Raw genomic sequence first — 25376 nt, forward strand, 5'->3', positions numbered from 1 at the left:
TCTATTAGTAGAGGGGATACCTGAGGATATTGTGCGCTACACTTAGAAGTAAAGGAGTTAACAGATTGTGTGATGAAAGCTCAGAGGCCGCAATGGAATGTAAATAGCCCTGGTCCGGCCTACCATTCAATTGTTTGTTACTACGGCAACAGGGAAGCTTTCTCCATACAACGAGGCCTAGATAAATCCCATAACCTCACAACCTGGCCCCGTAAGAACATGCAGCGAAGATGTGGAGGAATCCCTCAGAATACTTTACAACAACTACAGTGAAATATTTTGAGAGGCATAAAGGCGAGGTTAGTGACAACGACATCAAATGTAAACCGAGCAACAACCATTTTATAAATGAAAACTTCCAAGCCCATGATGATTTAGATTAAAGGGGTTTTCCCATGAACAACGTCCATTTTAAAGTTGATTTTAATCAATAGATCTTAGCATAATAATAATAATAATCTATATAATTGGATGTATTTTAAAAAAAAACTGTTCCTGTGCTGAGATAATCTTATATACAAGTGCATCTCAATAAATTAAAATATCAAAAAGTTAATTTATTTCAGTAATTCAATACAAAAAGGGAAACTATTATATAGAGTCATTACACACAGAGTGATCTATTCCTATATATGATATAGAGTCATTACACACAGAGGGATCTATTCCTATATATGATATAGAGTCATTACACACGGAGGGATCTATTCCTGTATATTATATAGTCATTACACACAGAGGGATCTATTCCTATATATTATATAGAGTCATTACACACAGAGTGATCTATTCCTGTATATGATATAGAGTCATTACACACAGAGGGATCTATTCCTATATATTATATAGAGTCATTACACACAGAGTGATCTATTCCTATATATTATATAGAGTCATTACACACAGAGGGATCTATTCCTATATATTATATAGAGTCATTACACACAGAGGGATCTATTCCTATATATGATATAGAATCATTACACACAGAGGGATCTATTCCTATATATTATATAGAGTCATTACACACAGAGGGATCTATTCCTATATATGATATAGAGTCATTACACACAGAGGGATCTATTCCTATATATGATATAGAGTCATTACACACAGAGGGATCTATTCCTATATATGATATAGAGTCATTACACACAGAGGGATCTATTCCTATATATGATATACAGTCATTACACACAGAGGTATCTATTCCTATATATTATAAAAAAAAAAGTCATTACACACAGAAGGATCTATTTCAAGTGTTTATTTCTGTTAATGTTGATGATTATGGCTTACAGCCAATGAAATCCAAAAGTCATTATCTCAGAAAATTAGAATATTATATAAGTGTGCTGCCCCTGCAGCAGTCGAACTGCTCAGATCCAGGGTTGCTGTGGCTCGAGGGTCTCCGGACCCGGGGGCTTGCGGCAACTCAAATGTAAAGGGGGCTTTTTACAGAGGATGAATGTTCGTGACGCCACCTGCGGGTTGCGGTAAAGGGGAGTACCGCGCTGAAGGGAGTACCAGGGTAGATGGTGTGGAGGCAGCCAGGTGTCAGTCCCTCCACAGGTAGGGAAGGGCCCGGACAGTGGGGATTTGGTAAATGGGTGGCATGCCATGGCTTGGGAAAGCAGGGTGCAAGAGTTACTGTGGTAGTCGTGGTGCTGGATCAGGTGGAATAAGCACACACTCATACAGATGGTAAACCAAAGTCTCTAGGCACCGCAGTTTCTACGGGGGGAGCCCGTCCAGGTCCCACTCCCACCAGTGTCACTTTGTAAGTCCGGAGCCCCGCCTCCATGCATAAATTGATTAACCGGTGTGGCCCCTCGGCTTGAAGCTTTCGGGGCCCCGCTACCCGTGGGTATGGCAGCTGTGCTCTTGATGGCTGGCACTTGGGATTTCAGTGGGTTGTGCAGTTTGGAGAACCCTATCCCCCGCGTTGTGCTGATGCCTTCAATCTCTGAGCTCTTGGGGAAAGTTTATAAAGATACTATCCTCCACAAGTGAATTATCATTTTGCGTGAAGCTACTCCCTAATCTAGGGTCCTGTACCCCGCCGTGCTCAGTACCGGTCAGGTTACTGGACTTCTGGTGCCGACCGTTCTCCAAAACTAAAGGGTGCTTTGCACGCTGCAACATCGCTAACGATATATCGTCGGGGTCACGTCGTTAGTGACGCACATCCGGCGCCGTTAGCGACATCGCAGCATGTGACACCAAGGAGCGACGTGCAATGAGCGCAAAAACGTGAAAAATCGTTGCTCGTTGACACGTCGCTCCTTTTCCAAATCTCGTTGCTGTTGCAGGACGCAGGTTGTTCGTCATTCCTGCGGCAGCACACATCGCTATATGTGACACCGCAGGAACGACGAACATCTCCTTACCTGCGTCCACCAGCAATGAGGAAGGAAGGAGGTGGGCGGGATGTTCCGGCCGCTCATCTCCGCCCCTCCTCAGCTATTGGACGGCTGCCGTGTGACGCCGCACGAACTGCCCACCTTAGAAAGGAGGCGGATCGTCGGCCAGAGCGACGTTGCAAAGAAGGTAAGTCCATGTGACGGGTGTTAGCGATTTTGTGCGCCACGGGCAGCGATTTGCCCGTGACGCACAATCGACGGGGGCGGGTACGCTTGCTAGCGATATCAGTACCGATATCGCAGCGTGTAAAGTACCCTTAAGTCTGTTACACCTCTCTAATACCCTACGACCAGGTTTCCGACTCCTGTGGTCTCGGACCACCGTCTGCGACCCAACCTGTCGCTTCCCTGGGAGCTCCAACTCCCCAGCTCCTCACTCTTTGAGGGCTACTACTCAATTATTCGTCTCCCCTCCCACAAGTCTGCCTGACCCCTAGGTGGGCAGCCCTGCGCCAACCTGACGAACCCGCTGGTGTGTCTGTACAGGTCATCATGTGAGGTGTGGTTGGGATTTGTAGTGCGGATGTTAGTGACATTGTTGTTGGGAACCTGGAACCATGGGGGGTAGGCCCTGCACCCTGGTTGAGGATTGCAGTACCCTGTGGCACCCTGATATACTCAGGGGCGCCACATAAGACCAACTGAAAAAATGATTTTAAACTCAGAAATGTTGGCGTCTACTGAAATGCCTGTATCGTAAATGCCTCAATACTTGGTCAGGGCCCCTTTTGCATGATTTATTGCATCAATGAGGCGTGGCATGGAGGTGATCAGCCTGTGGCACTGCTGAGGTGTTATGGAAGCCCAGGTAACTTTGATAGCAGCCTTCAGCTCGTCTGCATTGTTGGGTCTGGTGTCTCTCATAGATTCTCTATGGGGTTTAGGTCAGGCGAGCTTGCTGGCCAATCAAGCACAGTGATACTGTGGTTAGTAAACCAGGTATTGGTACTTTTGGCAGTGTGGACAGGTGCCAAGTGCTGATGGAAAATGAAATTTCCATCTCCAAAAAGCTTGTTGGCAGAGGGAAGCATGAAGTGCTCTAAAATTTCCTGGTAGACGGCTGCGCTGACTTTGGTCTTGATAAAACACAGTGGAGCTACACCAGCAGATGACATGGCTCCCCAAACCATCACTGATTGTGGAAACTTCACACTAGACCTCAAGCAGCTTGGATTGTGGCCTCTCCACTCTTCCTCCAGACTCTGGGACCGCGATTTACAAATGAAATGCAAAATTTACTTTCATCTGAAAACACCTTGGAGCACTGAGCAACAGTCCAGTTCTTTTTCTCCTTGGCCCAGGTAAAACACTTCTGCCGTTGTCTAGAAGTCATGAGTGGCTTGACACAAGGGATGCGACACTTGTAGCCCATGTCCTGGATACGTCTGTGTGTGGAGGCTCTTGAAGCACTGACTCCAGCAGCAGTCCACTCCTTGTGAATCTCCCCCAAAATGGCCTTTTCTTATCAATCCTATCAAGGCTGCGGTTATTTCAATTGCTTGTGCACCTTTTTCTACCACACTTTTTCCTTCCACTCAACTTACCATTAATATGCTTGGATACAGCACTCTGAATAGCCAGCTTCTTTAGCTTCTTCTTTTGTGGCTTACCTTCCTTGTGGAGTGTGTCAGTGACTGCCTTCTGGACATTTGTCAAGTCAGCAGTCTTCCCCATGATTGCATAGCCTACTGACCAAGACTAAGGGACCATTGTAAATGCTTAGGAAGCCTTTGCAGGTGTTTTGTGGTAATTATTTTAATTTTTTGAGCTAATGACTTTTAGGTTTTCATTGGCTGTAAACCATAATCCTCAACATTACCAGAAATAAACACTTGAAATAGATCTCTGTGTGTAATGACTCTATATAATATATAGGAATAGATCCCTCTGTGTGTAATGACTCTATATAATATATAGGAATAGATCCCTCTGTGTGTAATGACTCTATATAATACGTATATGCGTTTCCCTTCTTGTATTGAATTACTGAAATAAATTAACTTTTTGATGATATTCTAATTTATTGAGACGCACTTGTATGTGCCCCTACTATGTACTGTGTAATGGCCGTGTCTGACCGTGCAGGGACTGATCATGCCACATCTCCTGGGCCGGGGAGGAAGTCATAAAATATACAGACATGTTATTTAGAGGGCACCAAATTTACACTGTTATACAAGTTGTACACTGACTACTGTACATTGTATCAAAGTATCATATCTTCAGCATTGTCCCTTGAAAAGATATAATAAAATATTTACCAAAATGTGAGGAGTGTACTCACCTTTTTGATACACTATATCTTTACATGACAAGTCTGTTCCTCTGTTACTAAGAAATCAGTGTTTGAGTTGATATGCAAATCAGGATGACGGGCTATTTGTAGATCTGAAGCCTTTGTCACTCCAGCTCTATTCCCCATCCAGCGCCACCTCCTCCTTCTTGACTGACAGCCTCTATGCTGTGGTTACTTTAGGCAAAGGTGTCATCAGTCAAGCAGGAGGATGCGGCGCAGGGTGAGGAATAGAGCTGGAGTGACAGAGGCTTCAGATCTACCATAGCTCTTCAGTCTCATTTGCATATCAATACAAAGGCTGATTTCTCAGTAATGGAGGATTGGATTAGCCATGTAAAGGTATTGCTGGATTTGTTTTTAATGGAGCTACATGTGAATATATGGTAAATAGCTTGGGAGGTGAAGTCCTAATAATAGATTCCCTTTAAAACCAGATCAACCAGTGACCTCCATCATCCTAAATCCAATGCTATCCACCAGTTTGAGGAATATTCTACAAAGAGTAATACAATGGTTTCTGGAAACTACACAGAATATAGAAGTCACTGCTATTGAAGTTCAGATTTCGTCTGCTAATATTTGGCAATTAATGCCAGCACATAAGGATTTTGGCATTACTGTCACGCGGTATGTAATGATGGGACAGGGGCCCCTAGGCTGGTCCTCAGACTTGATATCCTACGCTGTCCCTTATTTTGGAGGTAGGCTTGATGGTAGCCAGGTCTGAGCCCCCAGCGTGACCCTAATTCCTGTCTGAGCCCTGATTTTACTCCCCCTCTCCCACTCCCGGAAAACGTAATGACAAATCCCCACAAAAGGGAGAATGGAAACTCATACACGAAAAAGGGAAGGAACGTACAATAAGAGAATGCTCAAAAGCGCAACACGGATCACCATAAACAGGATAACCACCAATACTGGGATCACTGGAACTTATGCTGAAGCTATCATCAGCGGATACTGGAAGGAAGCTGTGCTTTAAATAGGGAGGAGTAAGTTGATACACACGGCATTTCTGGGGTGGTGCTCAAGTAAAATCCAAAACTGTCTCAAGTAGATGTAGAAACTTGGCACGCAAGATAAATGTGAATAGTGGTCTTTTATTGAGAAGACGTTGTAGGACCAGCACAAGCACAGACATTTCAGTCAAAGACCTTCATCAGTGTGCGTGCAGGGGGTCCCCAGAAGGTGTAGCAACTGGCGAAGTCAGGTATGATGCTGTGTCCACACAGACAGAGGTGCTACACCTTCTGAGGGCCCCCTGCACGCCCGGCTGAACAATACAGAAGCCTCAGGCTGCTTATCAGACTGTGAGGGCCGGGGAGGACTGGTAGGCCCAGGAGGTGGATCCACTGGACCGAGCACCCCACCTGGAGGACAGGGTACACGGTAGCCTGAGCACTAGCGTGGCAGGAACGGGAAGAACAAGGTCACCAGGGTCATGGAGTCCCATAGGACAGTACAGGAACAGGTGCAAGTATCAGGAAGCAAAGACAGGACCAGGTCACTAGGTTCACAGCGTACGTTAAGGCAGTAATACAGGAAACAGGAACAAAAGGACCTGAGCACCTAGCTCACAAGACAAAGCAAAGAAACACAAGCGATGATCAGGCCCCGCCCACATGGAAAAGCCAGTCTTATATACCCAGCACAGCCCCAGGTCATTTTCTGTTGTAGCAGTGCTAGGCCTATAAGACCAGGTGAGTGGGCGCGGCCCGGTCCTATACAGAGACATCAGTCAGAGTCAGACTCCTGAGACCTGGAACAGGACTCAGGGGAGCAAGAGCGGGAGCGGCAGGCGTGACCGGTGGACGCATGGACTGGACCAGTGAGCAAGGAGCGGTGGTGCGATGACGAGACTGGATCAGTGAGCACGAAGCGGTGCAATGCAGGTGCGACCGGATTAGTGGGTACGGAGCGGTGCTTGGATGGTGAAACTGGCTCAGTAGGTAAGGAGCACTGCTGGGACACCGGAAGTGTGACACAGACTCTGTGGTGTGAACAGTGTCTGACGACACCGTGCCAGCAGGTGTGTGCAAAACCGAACATTACATGACAATTACCTGAAAATATGCCACCTGCTCATTAGACTGAGCTTGAGGCCTAAGACGTAAGCTATAAATTGATTTTCAGAGTTGGGAATGCTGCCAACTTGTGACATAATCCTCATCTTACGAAGTAATATTAATGGAGACTTCACCCTGGGGGTTGTTTTGTCATCATTAGACAAAACGAAGCTCCTGAAGTCATCAGCCATCCAAAACATTGCATACGTGACCATTATGGTGCAAATTAACTTCATGGGTACATGCGTAAGCAAATAGCGCAGCAAATTAACTGAAACAATATTTCCAACTAAAACCTATTTGCAATCAGCATCTATCTACAAAAAAAATAAGGAAAAACCTTCAGTGAAATTTAAATGTTTGGACTTGGGAAAGCCGAGCTTTAGAGTTTTTTGCCCCCCAATCATTGCGGGGAAAGGAAAGTGCTAGTCCCTATAGGGTATAACACGATTTTCAAAATTGCCATGAAGACTGTGCAATTGGAATTATGTTTTTAATTTCTTGCTTGCAGCTTTTCTGTAATAATTTCCTTGCAATAAATGGTCACGCTACTGTTGGAAAAGTGTAAGGCTCTACCAAAAGTTACGTCAGCTGCATTTAACATTGATGTTATACGAATCTCCTGCCTAGCATAAAGTTCAAAATTATTCCTCAATACTCCATACATTGACATTTTGGGGGAAAAAAAGGGTATACGGCATGATTATTTGCAGTGGTGAACTGTAGGTAAGATCACAACATGCTAGAGTCCTATGGACCCTAGGGCAACTCTTGGACCTAGACCACCACCACCACACCATGAACCTCCATAAAGTAATTCTGCTCCCTTTGGGCATCTATAGATTAATAATGCCCCCTTTTGTGCCTCCATGGAGTAGTCATCCCCACTTTGTGCCTCCATAGAGTAATAATGCCCACTTTATGTCTCCATAGAGTAATAATGCCCCCTATGTGCCTCCATAAAGTAATAATGCCCACTTTGTGCCTCCAAAAAGAAAATGCCCACTTTGTGCTTCCACAGAGTAATAATGCCCACTTTGTGCCTCTATAGAGTAATAATGCCCACTTTGTGCCCCCATAGAGAATGCCCACTTTGTGCCTCCACAGAGTAATAATGGCCCCTTTGTGCCTCCATAAAGTAATAATGCCCCCTCTGTGCCTCCATAGAGTAATAATGCCCACTTTATGCCTCCATAGAGTAATAATGCCCCCTATGTGCCTCCATAAAGTAATAATGCCCACTTTGTGCCTCCATAGAGAATGCCCACTTTGTGCTTCCACAGAGTATTAATGCCCACTTGGTGCCTCCATAAAGTAACAATGCCCACTTTGTGCCTCCATAGAGAATGCCCACTTTGTGCCTCCACAGAGTAATAATGGCCCCTTTGTGCCTCCATAAAGTAATAATGCCCCCTCTGTGCCTCCATAGAGTAATAATGCCCATTTTATGCCTCCATAGAGTAATAATGCCCCTTTTGTGCCTCCAAAGAGTATTAATGCCCACTTTATGCCTCCATAGAGTAATAATGCCCACTTTTTGCCGCAATAGAGTATTAATACACCATGTTGTCCTTCATAGAGTAATAATGCCCCCTTTGTGCATCTATAGATTAATAATGCACTCTTTTATGCCTCGACAGAGCAATCATGCCCACTTTATGCCTCCATAGAGTAATAATGCCCAGTTTGTGCCTCCACAGAGTAATAATGCCCACTTTGTGCCTCCATAAAGTAATAATGCCCAGTTTGTGCCTCCACAGAGGAGTAATGCCCACTTTGTGCCTCCACAGAGTATTAATGCCCACTTTGTGCCTCCATAAAGTAATAATGCCCACTTTGTGCCTCCACAGAGTAATAATGCCCACTTTGTGCCTCCATAAAGTAATAATGCCCACTTTGTGCCTTCACAGAGTAATAATGCCCATTTTGTGCCTCCATAAAGTAATAATGACCACTTTGTGCCTCCATAGAGTAACAATGACCACTTTGCTCCGCCATAGAGAAATAATACCAAAAAACTGAGCTGTGACAAATGTTCAATAAACATGCAACATTACAAGCATGTGAATTGCAGCCTCAAGACTAGAAAAAAACCCATGCTTGTAATGTTGCATGTTTATCGAACATTTGTTACAGCTCAGTTTTTTGGTGTTTTTTGTCTGTTATCTTGCTTTATTGCAAGTTGGGGGTGCAGCCCTCCTGATACTGAGGCTGAACAATCACCTGCTTCTCACTTTTTGCTGTGTATTTAATCTGGGACCCAGCTGACCACTTTACCATTCATATTGAAGTTTTGACATGACACAAGTCAGGTACAGAATGTGTTTTTAACTTTAGTAGGTTAGGGACTGTCTCAGATGGGTACACCGTGACGAGGTGAGACAGCTTCTTACCTTTTTGCAAAAATGTATATACTAAGTACCCTGTTAGGCCTGTGCCACACTCACGTGAAAATCACACACGTGCCGAGAGACACGTATTTCCCCTGCGTGTTGCGTGCAGGTAAGTACATGTCTCTGGTACGTGCGGGCCACATGTGTTCTACGTGTGCTATCCGCGATAGCATACTCACCTTGTCCTTCCTGCTGTCCTCGCTGCTGTCCGTGGTGCTGATCCTCGGTCTCCAGCCCTCCTGTCTCCCCGCTGTTGCTGCAGCTGCCAGGCAGTGAAGTGAATATTAAATGAGTATAATGAGTGGCGGTCGGCAGCAAGTGACAGCAGCGGCAGAGACAGGAGGGCTGGAGAAGGTGAGTAAATGTTTTGGGTTTTTTTCACTGACACGTGTGTTTTCTCCGGCGCGTGTCACACGGGACCGCATCCACACTACACCCGTGTGGTACGTGTGCGGCCCGTGTGACACCCGTGCTGCCGGAGAAAACACTGACATGTCAGCGTTTAGAAAAACGCACACACGTACAAATACACACGGACACATGTTCCGTGTGGTTTTACGTGTGTGTGCCTGCTACAATAGGGTAGCATTGCTGAACATGTCTCCGTGCCGCCGGTACGTGTAAACAATGACAAACACATGCCGGCGGCACGGATGTGTGTCGCAGGCCTTATTAAGCACTTGCAATTTATTTATTTATAGTCAGGGTACCTTTCCTACAATTTTTCTCCTTGGTTTTTTTCTACTCATAGAGAAATAATGCCCACTTTGTGCCTCCACGGAGTAATAATGCCCACTTTGTGTTTCCGTACAGGAATAATGCCCACTTTGTGCCTCCATTGAGTAATTATACCTCTTTCGTGCCTCCATTGAGTAATTGTGCCCCCTTCGTGCCTCCATGGAGTAATAACGCCCCCTTTGTGTTTCCACATATAGGAGGGTTTGGCTATGTCTCCCTGCAGCATGTGATGTCAGTATGTTCCCGGTTAAATGGGCTTGTGGCTTAGCAGAGTAAGTTGCGGGGTAAGGAGCCAGTCACTCTCTGCTCTCCCACAGCTTTCAGTTATATAGGTGTCCTGTCGACACAGATACAGTTGTAAACTATGTCTATATGGAGACCCAGGTGAGCCCCCTTACTCTTCCGGGTCCTGCTGTGGTTTGAGATTTTGCAAATTGGACCAAACCCACCACTATCGGCAACACCAACAGTTTACTGTGTATGGGGACCTCCCCAATCTACCCCAACAAGTGATTTTGGGGTAGATAAGGATCTGTCATGTCCAACTTTGGACTGCCAAGCCTTTTGGTCTCCCTGTGATAAGCCATCTCCTGAGAAGTCTGTTACTGGCTCTCTCGTAGAAAATACAGGAGCGCTCCTATGTTTTGGAGAACCAGCAGAGATAGCTGCCAACTTGGTCGAACCATCGTTCGGCTGACAGCTATCTATTGTGTATGGGGCCCCTAATTCCCTGCTGCTTCATCAGGCCGTATCTCCATAGCCAGTACAGCCTGTCCTAAATGACAATGGTTTATAAAAGTAAGAAGTATGTACAAAAATGAAGATGGATGGTGCTAATATATTGTTTTAAGAGCTGACTCTTCATTCTGTGTGCTATTGCAGGTGAATTGCTGCGCTATTTCTTCAGATTATCAGCTAATCCTCACATGTTCTGATGACAATCGTATCCATGTGTGGGAGGCAAGGAGCGGGTTATTGAAGCATAAAGTAACGGGACACAGAGGTATGTTCATTACAGCATATCCTTAAAGAAGTTACTGTCACGTATGACAGTCATGTGGTTACGGGCCATAGAAGGTCACGGCGTTTGGCTGTGCAGAATGCTCCCTGACTGTCCATTGTGTCTGTTGTCAGTATTCATTGGTATGGGTAGCTTTCCTGCTGGATTCATCTCTCTGCCTTTTGGACCCAGCAGGCGCTTGCCTTCCACCCTGTTGATTATCAGTATTCCTTTGGTGTTTAAACACCCCTCCTTCCTTTGGACTGGTGCTGGTGATATTTTCAGTTCCTTCAAGCCTTAGTTGCAAGCAGGTGGCTTGTACTCCTCCGTGGTATAATTACTGAAAACTCTGCTGAACTTCCACCTGAGTCATCTAATGATGAGTAGGTCATGCTTTTCCCCCTCTCTGCCCCCCTTATGTTTTCTATAGTTGTTTATGGTTGGCAAAGAGCTCATCCCATCCGTTCCCTATTTAGGGCCCAGCACTAGAGATACCTAGGGTCAGGTATCCAGTTCAGCGAATAGGTGCAGAACCTATCTAGGGTGGTGATGGACCAGGGACCAGCAGTAGGTTTGGTCAGGGTCACCATCTTCCCTTTCCCTAGACACAGGGTTTCCCTTCCCTTTCACCATGCGCTTGGTACTCCCCCATACCTAGGCTGACAGTTACCCACTACTTTTACATAGATGGCCTATCCTTAGGATAGGATATCAATGTCTGATCAGCCGGGGTCTGACACCCCCGTTAGCTACTTTAGGTGCCGGTGGCGGCATCTGGCAGCCGGAAATGTTCAGTTCCGGAACTGCCCCATGAACTGATTGTGGCCGCAGCCAGGTACTACACAATCTCCCCCCGTTCAAATCAATAGGAGGCGGTTATGCAGTACACGGCCGCACCCACTATCAGAAGACGGGGCAGCTACGGAACTGAGCATTTCCGGCTGCCTGAACATCTGATTGGCATGGTATCAGATATTGATGGCCTATCCTAGCACTAGACCATCAATATAAAAGTAGTGGACAACCTCTTTAAGTAGCAGACTCATGTGTACAGTTAAAAAGGTTTTACGGTTTACTCAATCGGGTGCAAATTAACTCCAATTCCAAAAAAAGTTATATGCAATGATTTGGAAATTTCTTATACCCATATTTTATTCCCAACAGAACACAGATCAGAAGGTGAAAGTTGGACATTTTTCTATTTGATTTGAAAAATTAATTTAGAAATTGATGGCAGCAACACATCACAAAAAAAAAAAGTTGGAACAGGGATACTAAAAGGCTGGAGTAGTACTTATGAAAAAAATCTGGAGGGTCAAATTTCAACTAAAGCACGTTAGAGAGGCAGAGTCTCTCAGATGCAAAGATGGTCGGCATTTCACCAATCTGTGAACAATAGAGTAGAAAGCTTTTGAGCAGCAGACGTCCTAACTGGATAATTCAAGAAGGTTATTGGTTAATTTTTGGGTTAACTGATATGTCATATAACTAAAGCTAATCTCCTCTCCCCGTGTCTTTCCGTAGGTCCAGTAAAGTCCTGCTGCTTTTCCCCTGTTGGCTCCTTGTTTGCTAGCTCATCACATGACTGTACAGTACGGATATGGAGGTTGGATACTGCGGATTGTCTTCATGTGCTAACTGGTATGTTAGAAGAAACTCCAGGGTATCACAAGGCATTAGGATGGGAGTCCCACTAATCCAATTTCCCAACAATTGGTCACTCAGGATTTTATTTAGGGGTCTGTTGGAAAACTTTACACAGTTGACTGAGGGTACCGTCACACTTAAGCGACGCTTCAGCGATCTGACATGGCAGGGATCGCTGGAGCGTCGCTACATGGTCGCTGGTGAGCTGTCAATCAGGCAGATCTCCACAGCGATCAGAGATCAGCCACCAGCCACCAACGACCCATGTAACGACGCTGTGTTTGGTAACCATGGCACACATCGGGTTACTAAGCAAAGCACTTTGCTTGGATACCCGATATGTACCTTGGTTACCAGCGTCCGCATCTGCCAGAAGCCGTCTCCCTACTCCCTGCACACGTAACCATGGTACACATCAGGTTACTAAGCAAAGCGCTTTGCTTGGATACCCGATATGTACCTTGGTTACAGCTTACCGCAGGCTGCCAGACGCCGGCTCCCTGCACATTCAGATCGTTATCTCCCGCTGTCAAACACAGAGATGTGTGCTTCACAGCGGGAGAGCAACGAGCAAAATATTGAACCAGAGCAGTGTGTAACGATCAGCGATTTCACAGCAGGGGCCAGATCGCGGCTTAGTGTCACACACAGCGAGATCGCTGATCAGGTCACTGGTGCGTCACAAAAAACGTGACTCAGCAGCGATCTCGCTATGTGAGAAGTACCCCTAACTGTTCTGACTGCTGCCATAAATCTATATCAGCTGCCATTGTTTTCTATCATTTACAATTTCTTCACTTTTTTTCAGATCATTCCAAAAGTGTAGAAACTGTTAGTTTTAGCCCAGACGGCACACATTTACTGTCTGCGGGATGGGATCGTCTTGTCATCTTGTGGGAAGTGCAGGTATGTTCCCCAAATTTTTAATATGCAAGAAAATATTCACATTTTGTACATTGGGGTGGGCTTTGTTCACATTGGCGTCATGGTTTTCTATTAGTAACGGAAGCCACATTACGAGAGTCCAATAGCGCCCAACAGACGCCACTGACTTATCATGGAATTATTCAGATTCCACTTTGGTGGTAGTCATTTTCTAGAACTGTAACAGCATTTGCAGTGTGATTTTGATTTTTCCTACCACCTTTTGACAGAATCTGCAATAAAAGGTTGTAAAGAAGATGTATCAATCTGATCTCAACTTCTGCAGGAGCACACAGCTGTCACCGAGAATTGGCAGAAAGAAGGGGACAGGGACTCCTAGACTGGCCGTCAGACTAGGGAACCTTAGCTATCTCTAATCCCAGAGTTATCTCTGATGGTGAGGATATCTGGGCCGCCTTCTTTGCCCTGCTCCTGACCAACCCTGATTGTATACCCCCTCCCCTAAACCTGACAGGTTTCTCCTTCCCATGTAAATAGAAAGAGAAATGTCAATCACCTGCAGCAGAGTAGGGAAGAGCTGCATCTTTAAGTACATTTTCTCTGAAACAATGAAGTGATTCTGTCACAATGTTGCTTCGGGATAGAGAGGGACACAGCGCTCCTATGCTGTCCCTTATGCTAGGGGACACTAGACTACCCTCACCTCCGGATTACTCCTAATGGTGGAGACGCCGGAGTCCCGTGCCATTTTATACTCCTGAGAAATACTACTCTAATACCTCCCCCAGGGAGTGACAGAGCAGCAGTGAGGTGGTAAACAGATGAGGACAGACAAGGGAAAACCAAAACTCTGACACACTGCACACATACAAGAATATACAACAAGAGACTAAGGAGAAAATCTCGTGCAGGAGAATAGCAACAAAACGGCAGCAAGTGTAAACTCCACAACCTCACACAGCAACAGGTATCACACCAGATAGTCTGGATCACCACACCTCCCCAGACCAACTAAGATAAACTATAGCTGGCATATGTGGAAGGATCCAGCCAGCATATATAGGAGGGGAGCAGATGTGATTGGTTCCCCCACAGCAGGTGATTAAAGGAGACTAACAAGCAGACTAGCAGAGATAAACTCCTGCTAGCCTGCCTCTGAATTAACACTCAGCAGATCTTCACCCAGACCAGAGGAGTTATGAGGCAGAGTGTCGGAATCTGTAGTCTGAACTGAACCCAACAAGTATCTGTTTCAGCTATTTGTCAGAAAACCTTTTTCAAGTGCTGCAGCATCTTCACTGCTCAGATTTCCATTGATAAAACATTGATGGCCTATTCTAAAGATATATCTCCAAAGGGCAGCAAATGGTATAGAATATTAATAAAAAGCAATAATTGCATATTCAACGCCTCATTGTTTCAGCACCATGGCTCCGGTGGTTTCTGAACCAGAGGGCTCCACATTGGGCTTTACCTATCACTCATATATTATGTATATTTTTCTAAATTTACCCTGTATATATCTATTTATTAGACCGGTCAGAGATGTAAGACTTTCACTGGACATCAAGATGCCATTCAGTGCAGTGCTTTCTCCACAGATGGTTCTCGTTTTGTAAGTACAATACTATACTGATGATATTATGAACTATGTGGCATCGTAAAACTCCAGCGCAATCTCTATACGGGGTAAAAAAAGGTCCAGGAAGCACCTGCACCCGTGGTCGCATTTGGCCTAGTCCTTACTGTATGGACTTGCCCTGAATCTTATATATTGTCAATCAGGATGCCACTATAAGCTGTAGTATGATTCCTCCATGAGGCATAAATACTCAGGTATGACTACGACATGTAGGAGACCTGGATGACATTATTGTGTAGGTCCACAACATTTAAACCCAATCAGTTAGACTCTTTGAATTGCATGAACATCATTTTATTTAGTGGATATTTAAATATCAAAGTTCAGCAAAAACATTTGCAAGATACTTGGCCAGCGACCATGTTGGTAGTCCAATTATGCAAGTGCAAGGTCTATATACTGTACATACATGTAAGAATTGACTCTCATACATATGCACACTCCGCTCGATTCTCCTATACACATAAATGTTCTGCTCGGCTCCCCATACACATGCATGCTCAGCTCAGCTCTTTCATACACATGCATGCTCAGCTCAGCTCAGCTCTCCCATACACATGCATGCTTGGCTCTTCTTTCCTTTCCCCTTCGTTAGCAATTTGGTAACTCCATGCACATGCACATTCGGCTTAGCTCCCCCACAATGCATGCTTGGTTCAGCTGCCCCATAAACAATACATGCATGCTCAGCTCTCCCATACACATATATACTTAGCTTAGCTCCGCCATACACATGCATGCCTGGCTCCCCTCTTCCACATATGCATACTTGGTACAACTGGTATGGAGCTCAGCTCTCCAATACTCAATACATATGCACACTCAGCTCCTCAATACACATGCACACTCAGCTCCTCAATACACATGCACACTCAGCTCCTCAATACACATGCACGCTCTGCTCCTCAATACACATGCATGTTTGGTTCCCCCTCACACATGTACACTTGGCTTGGCTTCCCCATACACATGCATGCACAGCTAGACTCACCCATACACATGCATACTTGGTTCCCCATACACATGCATTACTTGGCTCCCCATACACATGCATACTTGGCTCCCCATACACATGCATACTTGGCTCCCCATACACATGCATACTTGGCTCCCCATACACATGCATACTTGGCTCCCCATACACATGCATACTTGGCTCCCCATACACATGCATACTTGGCTCCCCATACTCATGCATACTTGGCTCCCCTACACATTCATGTATGACTTGGCTCCCCCATACACATGCATGCACAGCTCGACTCTCCCATACACCTGCATGCTCAACTCAACTCTCCTATACACATGCATGCATTACTTGGCTCCCCCGCATACATGCATGCTTGGCTTGGTTCTCTTCTAACACACTTGCCTGCAATACCAGACAACAGCAATGCTATTTCGAGAGTAACATAGTTATACTTTTCCAATTTCATACAAAACCTTTACCGGTCTTTTAATTAATATTTTAAAATGAAACTAGACAAAGTTAGTTTTCTAAAAATAAAAAAATAAAATCTATATTAATGATATCTAATTACAATGTGGTGCACTAATTTCCCCTTAATGACAATTTCAGGCCACAGGCTCCTGGGATTATACCGTCCGGGTGTGGAGTCTCCATAATGATGCGTCAGACAGAGCTCTGAAAGGACATACAGGGAACATCAGCTGTGTGAGCTTTTCTGTTTCTGGGATGTTGGTAAGTGAAGATGGCTTCTTTCAGTGAACCTATTGGGTTATGAACAGTTTTGGTGTGAGCTACTCCTGAGATCACGGTCTAAAGGATTGTCCGTTCTTTATCTGGTTGATCCCACTAAATACATTTATTGTCTATATATACGTGATAGGTAAAAAGTAACATGCATGCTGTTATTTAGTCTGAGATCTTCAAGTACGCGCAGATCCTTCTCTACAAGTGACTCTCCTAGTTTTATTCCCTCTAGAACATATTATGACCATTTACAGTCATGGCCAAAAGTGTTGACACTCTGGAAATTGTCCCAGAAAATTAAGTATTTCTCCCAGAAAGTTATTGCAATTACACATGTTTTGTTATACACATTTATTTCCTTTGTGTGTATTGGAAGAACACAAAAAAAGGAAGAAAGGGCATATTGGACATAATTTCCCACAAAACTCCAAAAATGGACAAAATTGTTGGCACCTTTCAAAAACTGTTGGTAAAGAACTTTATTTCAAGCTGTGATGCTCGTTCAAACTCAACTTGGGCAATATGGAAATCACACCTGAAACCAGATAAAAAGGGAGAAGTTGACTTAATCTTTGCATTGTGTGTCTGTGTGTGCCACACAAAGCATGGAGAACAGAAAGGGGAGAAGAGAATTGTCTGAGGACTTGAGAACCAACATTGTTGAAATATATCAATAATCTCATGGTTACAAGTCCATCTCCAGAGATCCTGATGTTCCACTGTCCACGGTGCGCAACATAATAAAGAAGTTTACATATGAAACTGTAGCTAATCTGCCTGGATTTGGACAACAGAAAAAAAATTGATGACAGGTTGCAACGTAGGATAGTCCAGATGGTGGATAAGCAGCCCCAATCAAGTTCCAAAGAAATTCAAGCTGTCCTGCAGGCTCAGGAAGCATCAGTGTCAGCACAAACTGTTTGTTGAAATTTGAATTAAGTTAAACACTGAGGAGGAGACCCAGGAGGACCCCACTGCTGACACAGAGACATAAAAATGCTAGACTGCAAGTCAAAATCTTTCTGGGAAAGCATCTCGTGGACCGATGAGACCAAGATTGAGTGAAATACATCATTCTTCTGTTTACTGAAAACAGAATGAGGCCTACAAAGAAAAGAACACAGTGCCTACAGTCAAATATAGTGGAGGCTCAAAGATGTTTTATGTTGTTTTGCTGCATCTGGCACTGGGTGCTTTGACTGTGTGCAAGGCGTCATGAAATTTGAAGATTACCAAAGAATTTTGGGTTGCAATGTTGTGCCCAGTGTCAGAAAGTTGGGTTTGCGTCCTAGGTCATGGGTCTTCTAGCAAGACAGTGACCCTAAACATACTGTAGTTCAAAAAGCCCCCAGAAATGGATGGAAACAAAGTGCTGGAGAGTCCAGAAGTGTCAGCAATGAGTCCGGGTCTAAATCCCATTGACACCTGCAGAGAGATCTTAAAATTGCTGTTGCGGGAAGACACCTTCAAATATGAGCGTCTCGGAGCAGTTTATAAAGAAGAGTCTAAAATTCCAGGTGAGAGGAGTAAGAAGCTTGTTGACGGTTATAGGAAGCGATTGATTGCAGTTATTTATTCCAAATGGTGTGCAACCAAATATTATGTTGAGGGGACAACAATTTTGTTCAGCCCAATTTTGGGGTTTTGTGGGAAATTATGTCCAGTTTACCTTTTTTCTAAAGTTTTGTGTATTGTTCCAAAAAAACATAAAGGAAATAAATATGTGTATGACAAGACGTGTGTAATTGTAATAAATTTATGGAAGAAATACTTCATTTTCGGGGAACAATTTCAAGGATTCATACACCTTTGGCCATGACTATATAATTTGTGCCCAGATGCATAACTTTACATTTCTCCACATTGACCTTCATCTGCCAAGTAGATGTCCAAACACTCAGTTTGTTAAAGTCAAGCTGTAACTAAAGCCTGCTTTACACCTTACGATCCAGTATACGATATCGTATGCGATCGTAACCGCCCCCATCATATGTGCGGCACGTTCAATTTTGTTGAATGTGCCGTACAAACGATTAACCCCCGTCACACGTACTTACCCGTCCATATGACCTCGCTGTGGGCGGCGAACGTCCACTTCCTGGAGTGGGAGGGACATTCGGCGTCACATCGATGTCACGCGGCAGCCGGCCAATAGAAGCGGAGGGGCGGAGCTGAGCGGGACGTAAACATCCCGCCCACCTCCTTCCTTCCGCATTACCGGCTGGAGCCGCAGGACGCTGGTAAGATCTGTTCATCGTTGCCAGGGTGTCACACACTGCGATGTGTGCTACCCCAGGTACGATGAACAATCTGACGTTCAATTCATGAGGAATGAACGACGTGTATGCGATGAACGTTTTACCGTTCAATCGCAATCGCACGTAGCTGTTACACACTGCAATGTACCTTACGATGCCGGATGTGCGTCACTTACGACGTGACCCCACCGACACATTGTAAAATACATTGCAGCGTGTAAAGCGGGCTTTAAGAACATCCTCCATAGACTACTCTATACTACAGAGCTTAGTTTCATCTACAAGAATAGAAACCCCACCATTTCTCCCATCTTCTATATCATTAATAAGTTGATAAATAGCGGGCCCAGCCCACTAAACCTTGGGGTACATTATTAATTAGGATATGTTAATTATTTGTTCAGGCTTCTGGATCATGGGACAAAACAATAAGAGTTTGGAACCCACGTAGAGGAGCCTTGATCTTTCTTCTTAAGGGACACGTTGACTGGTTGAGAACCTTGTCTTTCTCCCGTGACGGTATCCTTCTGGCTTCTACGGGACACGACAAGACGGTAAGAACAACCGCGTCTGAATAACATACACGTATTGTAAATCAATTACAGATCGTTGAGGGGGCATCGTGCACATGAAGTATTAAATGACCACTGATCGGTAAATGTTGTTTAGTGCGACTGATTGAGCTGAGTAAACGGATCCTTAAAGGCTAAGTCAACACCATGGACTCTTTTGACCTTCTCCATAATGTTTGTCAGGGGCATTATTCTTTGTCCAATGGTCATACTATGTCAAAGAAGGGTGTACTTGGTCTATACAATGTGAAGGTAGATGATAGTCATAGTCACAAGAATGGCCGGACTCAAGATTTCCTTGCCAATCATTGTCCAGACCATCACACAACCTCCATTGGCGTGTTGTCTTCCTAAGGTACATACTAGTGCCATCTTTTCTGGCCATCCACATGGTGAGAAACAAGATATGATACATCAGACCTGGCCGCATTTTTGCATTGCTCCAATGTTCAGTTCTGATAGTCACATGCCCATTCTAAATGGTGATGGACAGGGGTTAGAATGGGCATTCTGACGAGTCTGACGAAATCTACAATGCACTGTGTCCTCTGGCACCTTTTTATCATAGCCACCAAGAACACCAATTTGGTGCTCAAAGGGCCCTTCTATCAGATCATTCATTCTGGTCTTCCCACAAGTATCAGTGACTATGAGGCTGGGTCACCGGTAGACATGCCTTAGACCAGTTTTGATAAGTACTGACCTGACCACAGTTAAGTATGAATGCCTCTCACTGGCAGCCAAATAGATTTTTTCTCTGAGTTTTCCTAAAAGATGGCTTCAATCCCTTTCAGAAAACAAATAAGAAAAGATGACTCAGTCATAATTTATATTTTTTTTTGAAAGACAGAGTTGGTACATCAGGGTTCCCTTCTAACATCAGTTATCTCAAGGATGGATCATTCACCCTGGGTATGGTGCCATGGCCTCTGTAACCCCTGGGTATGGCCTCTGCATACCCTGGGTATTGCCTCTGTAACCCCTGCGTATGTCTTCTGTAACACATGGGTATGGTCTCTGTAAGCCCTGGTAAAGGCCTCTGTAGCATCTGGGTATGGTCTCTGTAATCCATTCGTATGGCCTTTGTAAACCCTTGGTATGACATCTGTAACCCCTGGGTATTGCCTCTGTAACCCCTGGGTATTGCCTCTGTACCCTCTGGGTATTGCCTCTGTAACCCCTGGGTATAGACTGTGTAGCCCCTGGGTATGGTCTATGTATCCCCTGGGAATAGCCTGTGTAGCCCCTGGGAATGACCCGTGTAGCCCCTGGGAATGACCAGTGTAGCCCCTGGGAATGACCAGTGTAGCCCATGGGAATGACCAGTGTAGCCCATGGGAATGACCAGTGTAGCCCCTGGGAATGGCCTGTGTAGCCCTTGGGAATGGCCTGCGTAATACCTGGGTAAGGTCTCTTTAATCCCTGGGAATAGCCTCTGTAACACCTGAGTATGGTCTCTAAACCATTGGTATGATGTCTGTAACCTCTGGGTATGGCCTCTGTAATGCCTGGGTATGAGCTCTGCAATCCCTGATTATGGTTTTTGTAACCCCTAGGTATGGCTTTGCAACTCATGGGTTTGAATTCAGTTAACCCTAGGTATGGCTTCTGTAACCCCTGGGTATGATCTCTGAAACCTGTGATGATCACTGTAAATACACTGAACAAAAATATAAACACAACACTTTTGTTTTTGCTCCCATTTTTATGAGCTGGAGACGGCTTATGGTAGAGAAATAAACATTCGTTTCATGGGTAACAGCTCTGGTGGACATTCCTGCAGTCAGCATGCCAATTACACGCTACCTCAAAATCTGTGACATCTTTGGCATTGTGCTGTGTGATAAAACTGCACATTTTAGAGTGGTTTTTATTGTGGCCAGCCTAACGCACACCTGTGCAGTAACCATGCTGGCCAGCCTAAGGCGCACCTGTGCAGTAATCATGCTGGCCAGCCTAAGGCGCACCTGTGCAGTAATCATGCTGGCCAGCCTAAGGCGCAATATTTGAGAGAAAAAGGCCTTTTCTGCACATTGAAAACGTATTAGATCTTTGAGTTCAGCTCATGAAAAATGGAAAGAAAAACAAAAGTGTTGTGTTTATATTTTTGTTCAGTGTGAACGCGAGTCTTCTGGCGTCTCCTTTATAATGGCCCCTTTAACAAATGAATGCAACAAACCAGAGCAGAAAGTTCTATTATTTCATTACCAATGTCCAATTCCATTTTCAGGTCAGACTCTGGGACTGTGAAAAAGGAAAATGTATAAAACTTGTGAAGGTAAGATGTAGGATAGTGATCACTTATTTTTAGAAGGATTAAGTAATGACAGACTTTATTTTTCTTCTACAAAGGGGTATTTTTTTTACTTCATTATCCATAGAAAACATTTTTTTTTTACATTCTTTTTCCCAACATTTTTTACAATCTACAATAGTAAAAAAGGCAAAAACAAAAGGGACAATGCTTACTTTACCCATTCCGGGTGGATTCACTGATGACGCTTTGTTTCTCCTCTGGTCTCTATTACTGGGCTGCAGCGATGACACAAGACCGCTGCAGCCTGTCACTTGTGGACACCATTGAGGTCACTGATACGTCATCGCTGAACTAGGATATCGCTGTGAGACCACAGGAACCATGGGGGATTGTTGGGGTGAAATCTCATCCACATGCTGTGGGTAAAATTTGTGATTTTCGCCCTTTACAGTACAATTTGGCAATGAAAATCCGTAGCACCGGGCAAGTTCTATTGCCAGATTTCTTGCGGATTTTGCCACTGTGGGGATTTGGCAGTGGGTCAACCCCCTAAGTGCCACTAAGTCCAAAGTACATGGAGCCAATGTCACTGGGCACATTAGGTGGTTGTCACGTTACAAGCGTGGCGAGCGTGTTCAGACCAAAAAGGAGTCTGATGCACAACGAAAACCACCAAAACAACACCACAAATGGGGGAACACCGAGAACACAATACAACAGAGGTCCCTGCCACTAGGGAGAGTGGTGAGGGGGCACCTCCTGAATTCACCTCAAGCTGACACCTTAGCTCTCTAGCATCCCTATACAGGTTCTTTCAACCTGTCGGCGAGCTGGATCCCTTGGGCCCTCAGCTGGCCCTAAACTCACCCTGCCCAGTGAGTAGGCCACCAAGTTCGCTAGACTTGCCGCTACGATACAGAAACGCAAGGGAAGGAAAACAAACAAAGGAAATACCGCAACACAAAAGAATGAAGTCTGACTTCTGGAACACTTCAACTCAGCTCCTTCCACCAAGGGGGCCAGTATACAAATGCATTTGAATCAAGAGCAGGGATTGCATCTGACGGGTGTAACTACAAAGTAATTGCAGCTGAAGGACTCTGGAAAAGCTGCCAGCAGCAAAACTGATTAACCGTTTAGGTACTAAAGGAAACAAAACCACATTTTAATGCAGAGTCCTAGATTGAGGAAAGGGGCTCCAGTCCCCAAGCTGCCACTAGTCTCCAAAAACAGAGAGATGAACGTGACAGTGGTCCACGGTATGGAGTTGTTTTTTATCATCTGATATGTATAATATAATATTATCAGTAACCCGCCTTTCTCTATTGCAGGGCATGTTAGAGATGACACACGTCTGCATCTTTTCACCGGAAGGCACCCTTATGTTGGCTGGTGCTATGGGGTTTTACCAATCCCAGTAGTAACGTCGCTTATACTTCTCCACCTGCTTTTTAGACCATACAGACTTTCCAGGAACAAAAAGGATATTTTGGCTTCTCCAAGTTCTTTCTGTTGAAGTTTTATTAAGAGTTGACAGACCCTCATAAAATATAACATAAGCCTTACTGAAGCTAGATATTGAGGTGTTTGTGGGTCTGACATATGCCATCTCTTAATATTGTGGGGAAAATGTTCAGGATGATATAGAACTGCTTTTTTACAACTAATAAAATGTATTAAAACTAAAAAAAAAAATGTGTTTAGTCAGTTTTTTACTTTTTATTTTTATAAAATATTTTGAATTTTTAAATCTTTTGACTCTTTAAGCGTCTATTTTCCACGTCTGTGTTTCTGACGGGTAGAACACGTACCCATAATAGTTTATGTGGCTGTCCAGATGTCGAGTATTTTTGGAAACCTAAGGTCCACAAAAAAAGAAATCAAACTTCTCCATGCAAATCAATGGGTTCATGGACAAAAAAAAACCTATGCAGAACACGGATGTCACTATTTTCTACTGTTTAATAAGTAGGAGAAGCTTGGAGGTTTGTTTGTTTTTTTTAATACAAAAAAATGGATGAATGATAAATGAAACAATAAAGTGAACTATCCCATTGTTTTGGGAGGCGATACGTCCGAAAAAAACAGCGGTTTTCATAAATATATTTAGTTTGGATAGTTTTGCATGCAACAATATGTTATTTTATTTATTGTAATTAGGTGAACTCATCTCAAGCTGTTTCTTGAGCTCCCTAGTGTCTTGCAACCTGTTGCCGAGCTGGATACCTTAGGCCCTCAGCCTATGCAAACAGGACTGGAAGAGAACGCTCAGACCGGGCAGCGCCAGAAGCCCCGTCCCCCGATCACCTCCGGCCATGAAGTGACCTCGGGTAAGGCCACGGCTGAGTTCCCATAATCTGCGCCAACAAAATCCCCACGCTTGGATTTTATGTAAGGGTACATTTCTTTACTGGTAAACATCGCAATGACACACGCCGCTGGCTTAGCAGCACACATAACCAGGGTTTGCTATCCTGGTCTTTAACTTCAAATGCGCAGCGCAGAACACAAAAAAAACAGCAATGATAAACAAGAATTCTGTCCCTGACTTGCCCCATAGGTTATATTACCAGTCCAAAACACAAGGAGGGAGGGCTCCCATGTAGCAGGCCTGGACTCCGGGTAAACGGCGGCGACTCCAAGGGAGAGAAGTGGGAAGATCTTCAGCCCTCTCAACAGAGGACTAGCTTACAGTCTCTTGGTACGGAGGAAGGAGACGGTCCGGAGGTTCCTTGAGTCCAGTATCCCATCTGCAGCAGTTCTGGCAATCCCTCACACTTCAGCGATGAGGGCAGTCCGAGGCAGGTCTGCTCAGGTCCAGCTCCAATAGCTCAGTGTCCTTTTCCTGCACTTTTACTTCCTGTCCAACAAGTGCCTGAGGGAGGGGATCAGATTTTACAGCGTCCACCTCTCGAGCAGTTTCAGTGTGGCGCCCTGGACAAGCCAGGGGCCACAGGTAACAACACACACACACACCCACACTCAGCAGTTCACAGCAGTCATCCCCAGTGAGACCTAATTTCTTCCTCGGGTTCAGACAGACACACCAGGTGGGCGGAGTCAGGCAGATGGGCACGCCCACCGAGGAGTTTAGCTGGCCTGAGGCAGGAAACAAGCCAGACAAGTCCAGGCAGAGGAAGAGAGAGGAGGTCTGCAGGGAGGCAGACGCAGACTGGGGCCTAGGTTGGAGCCTAGGGCCCTCGTGTAGCAGTCAGGCAGACGGTAGTGGCCGTCTGCGAGAGCCGGGAAGACAGTCTGGTGGAACCGTAGGTAGCTGGGGCTGGGCGGTGGCCCACCGGTACTGAACCGGGGAGCCAGCTGGAAACCGGAGCGCAGGAGGAGCGTACGGAAGGTGCAGGAAAGGACTTACATTACCAACCTGGGGTCAGGGGAAAAACACCGCCCGCAGCCGTCTGTGGGACCCGTCCATCCAGCCGTTTGTTTCATCAGAGACTCCGTGTCCGTGCACAGCGCTGCCCCCACGA

General features: G+C 45.0%; 1 protein-coding gene across 1 annotated transcript; it reads left to right on the forward strand.

Annotated features, from left to right (window-relative positions):
• Positions 1-158: 158 nt before the first annotated feature.
• On the forward strand, positions 159-23538 carry WDR38 (WD repeat domain 38). The gene is made up of 9 exons (XM_075322830.1): positions 159-299; positions 10799-10919; positions 12441-12557; positions 13372-13469; positions 14983-15063; positions 16670-16792; positions 19467-19616; positions 21865-21912; positions 23223-23538. Exons 1-9 carry the CDS (start codon positions 231-233, stop codon positions 23310-23312), a joined length of 897 nt encoding a protein of 298 aa, XP_075178945.1. The 5' UTR covers positions 159-230; the 3' UTR covers positions 23313-23538.
• The last annotated feature ends 1838 nt before the right edge of the window (positions 23539-25376 follow it).

The sequence above is a fragment of the Anomaloglossus baeobatrachus genome, chromosome 9, assembly GCF_048569485.1.
Source record: "Anomaloglossus baeobatrachus isolate aAnoBae1 chromosome 9, aAnoBae1.hap1, whole genome shotgun sequence".
Taxonomy (NCBI): Eukaryota; Metazoa; Chordata; class Amphibia; order Anura; family Aromobatidae; genus Anomaloglossus; species Anomaloglossus baeobatrachus.

Coding starts and splice junctions, on each gene's coding strand:
- WDR38 (XM_075322830.1), top strand. CDS start 231: ATGTGGAGGAATCCCTCAGAATACTTTACAACAACTACAGTGAAATAT. Junction 300..10,798: donor TTGAGAGGCATAAAGGCGAG/GTTAGTGACAAC, acceptor GTGCTATTGCAG/GTGAATTGCTGCGCTATTTC. Junction 13,470..14,982: donor TCATCTTGTGGGAAGTGCAG/GTATGTTCCCCA, acceptor TCTATTTATTAG/ACCGGTCAGAGATGTAAGAC.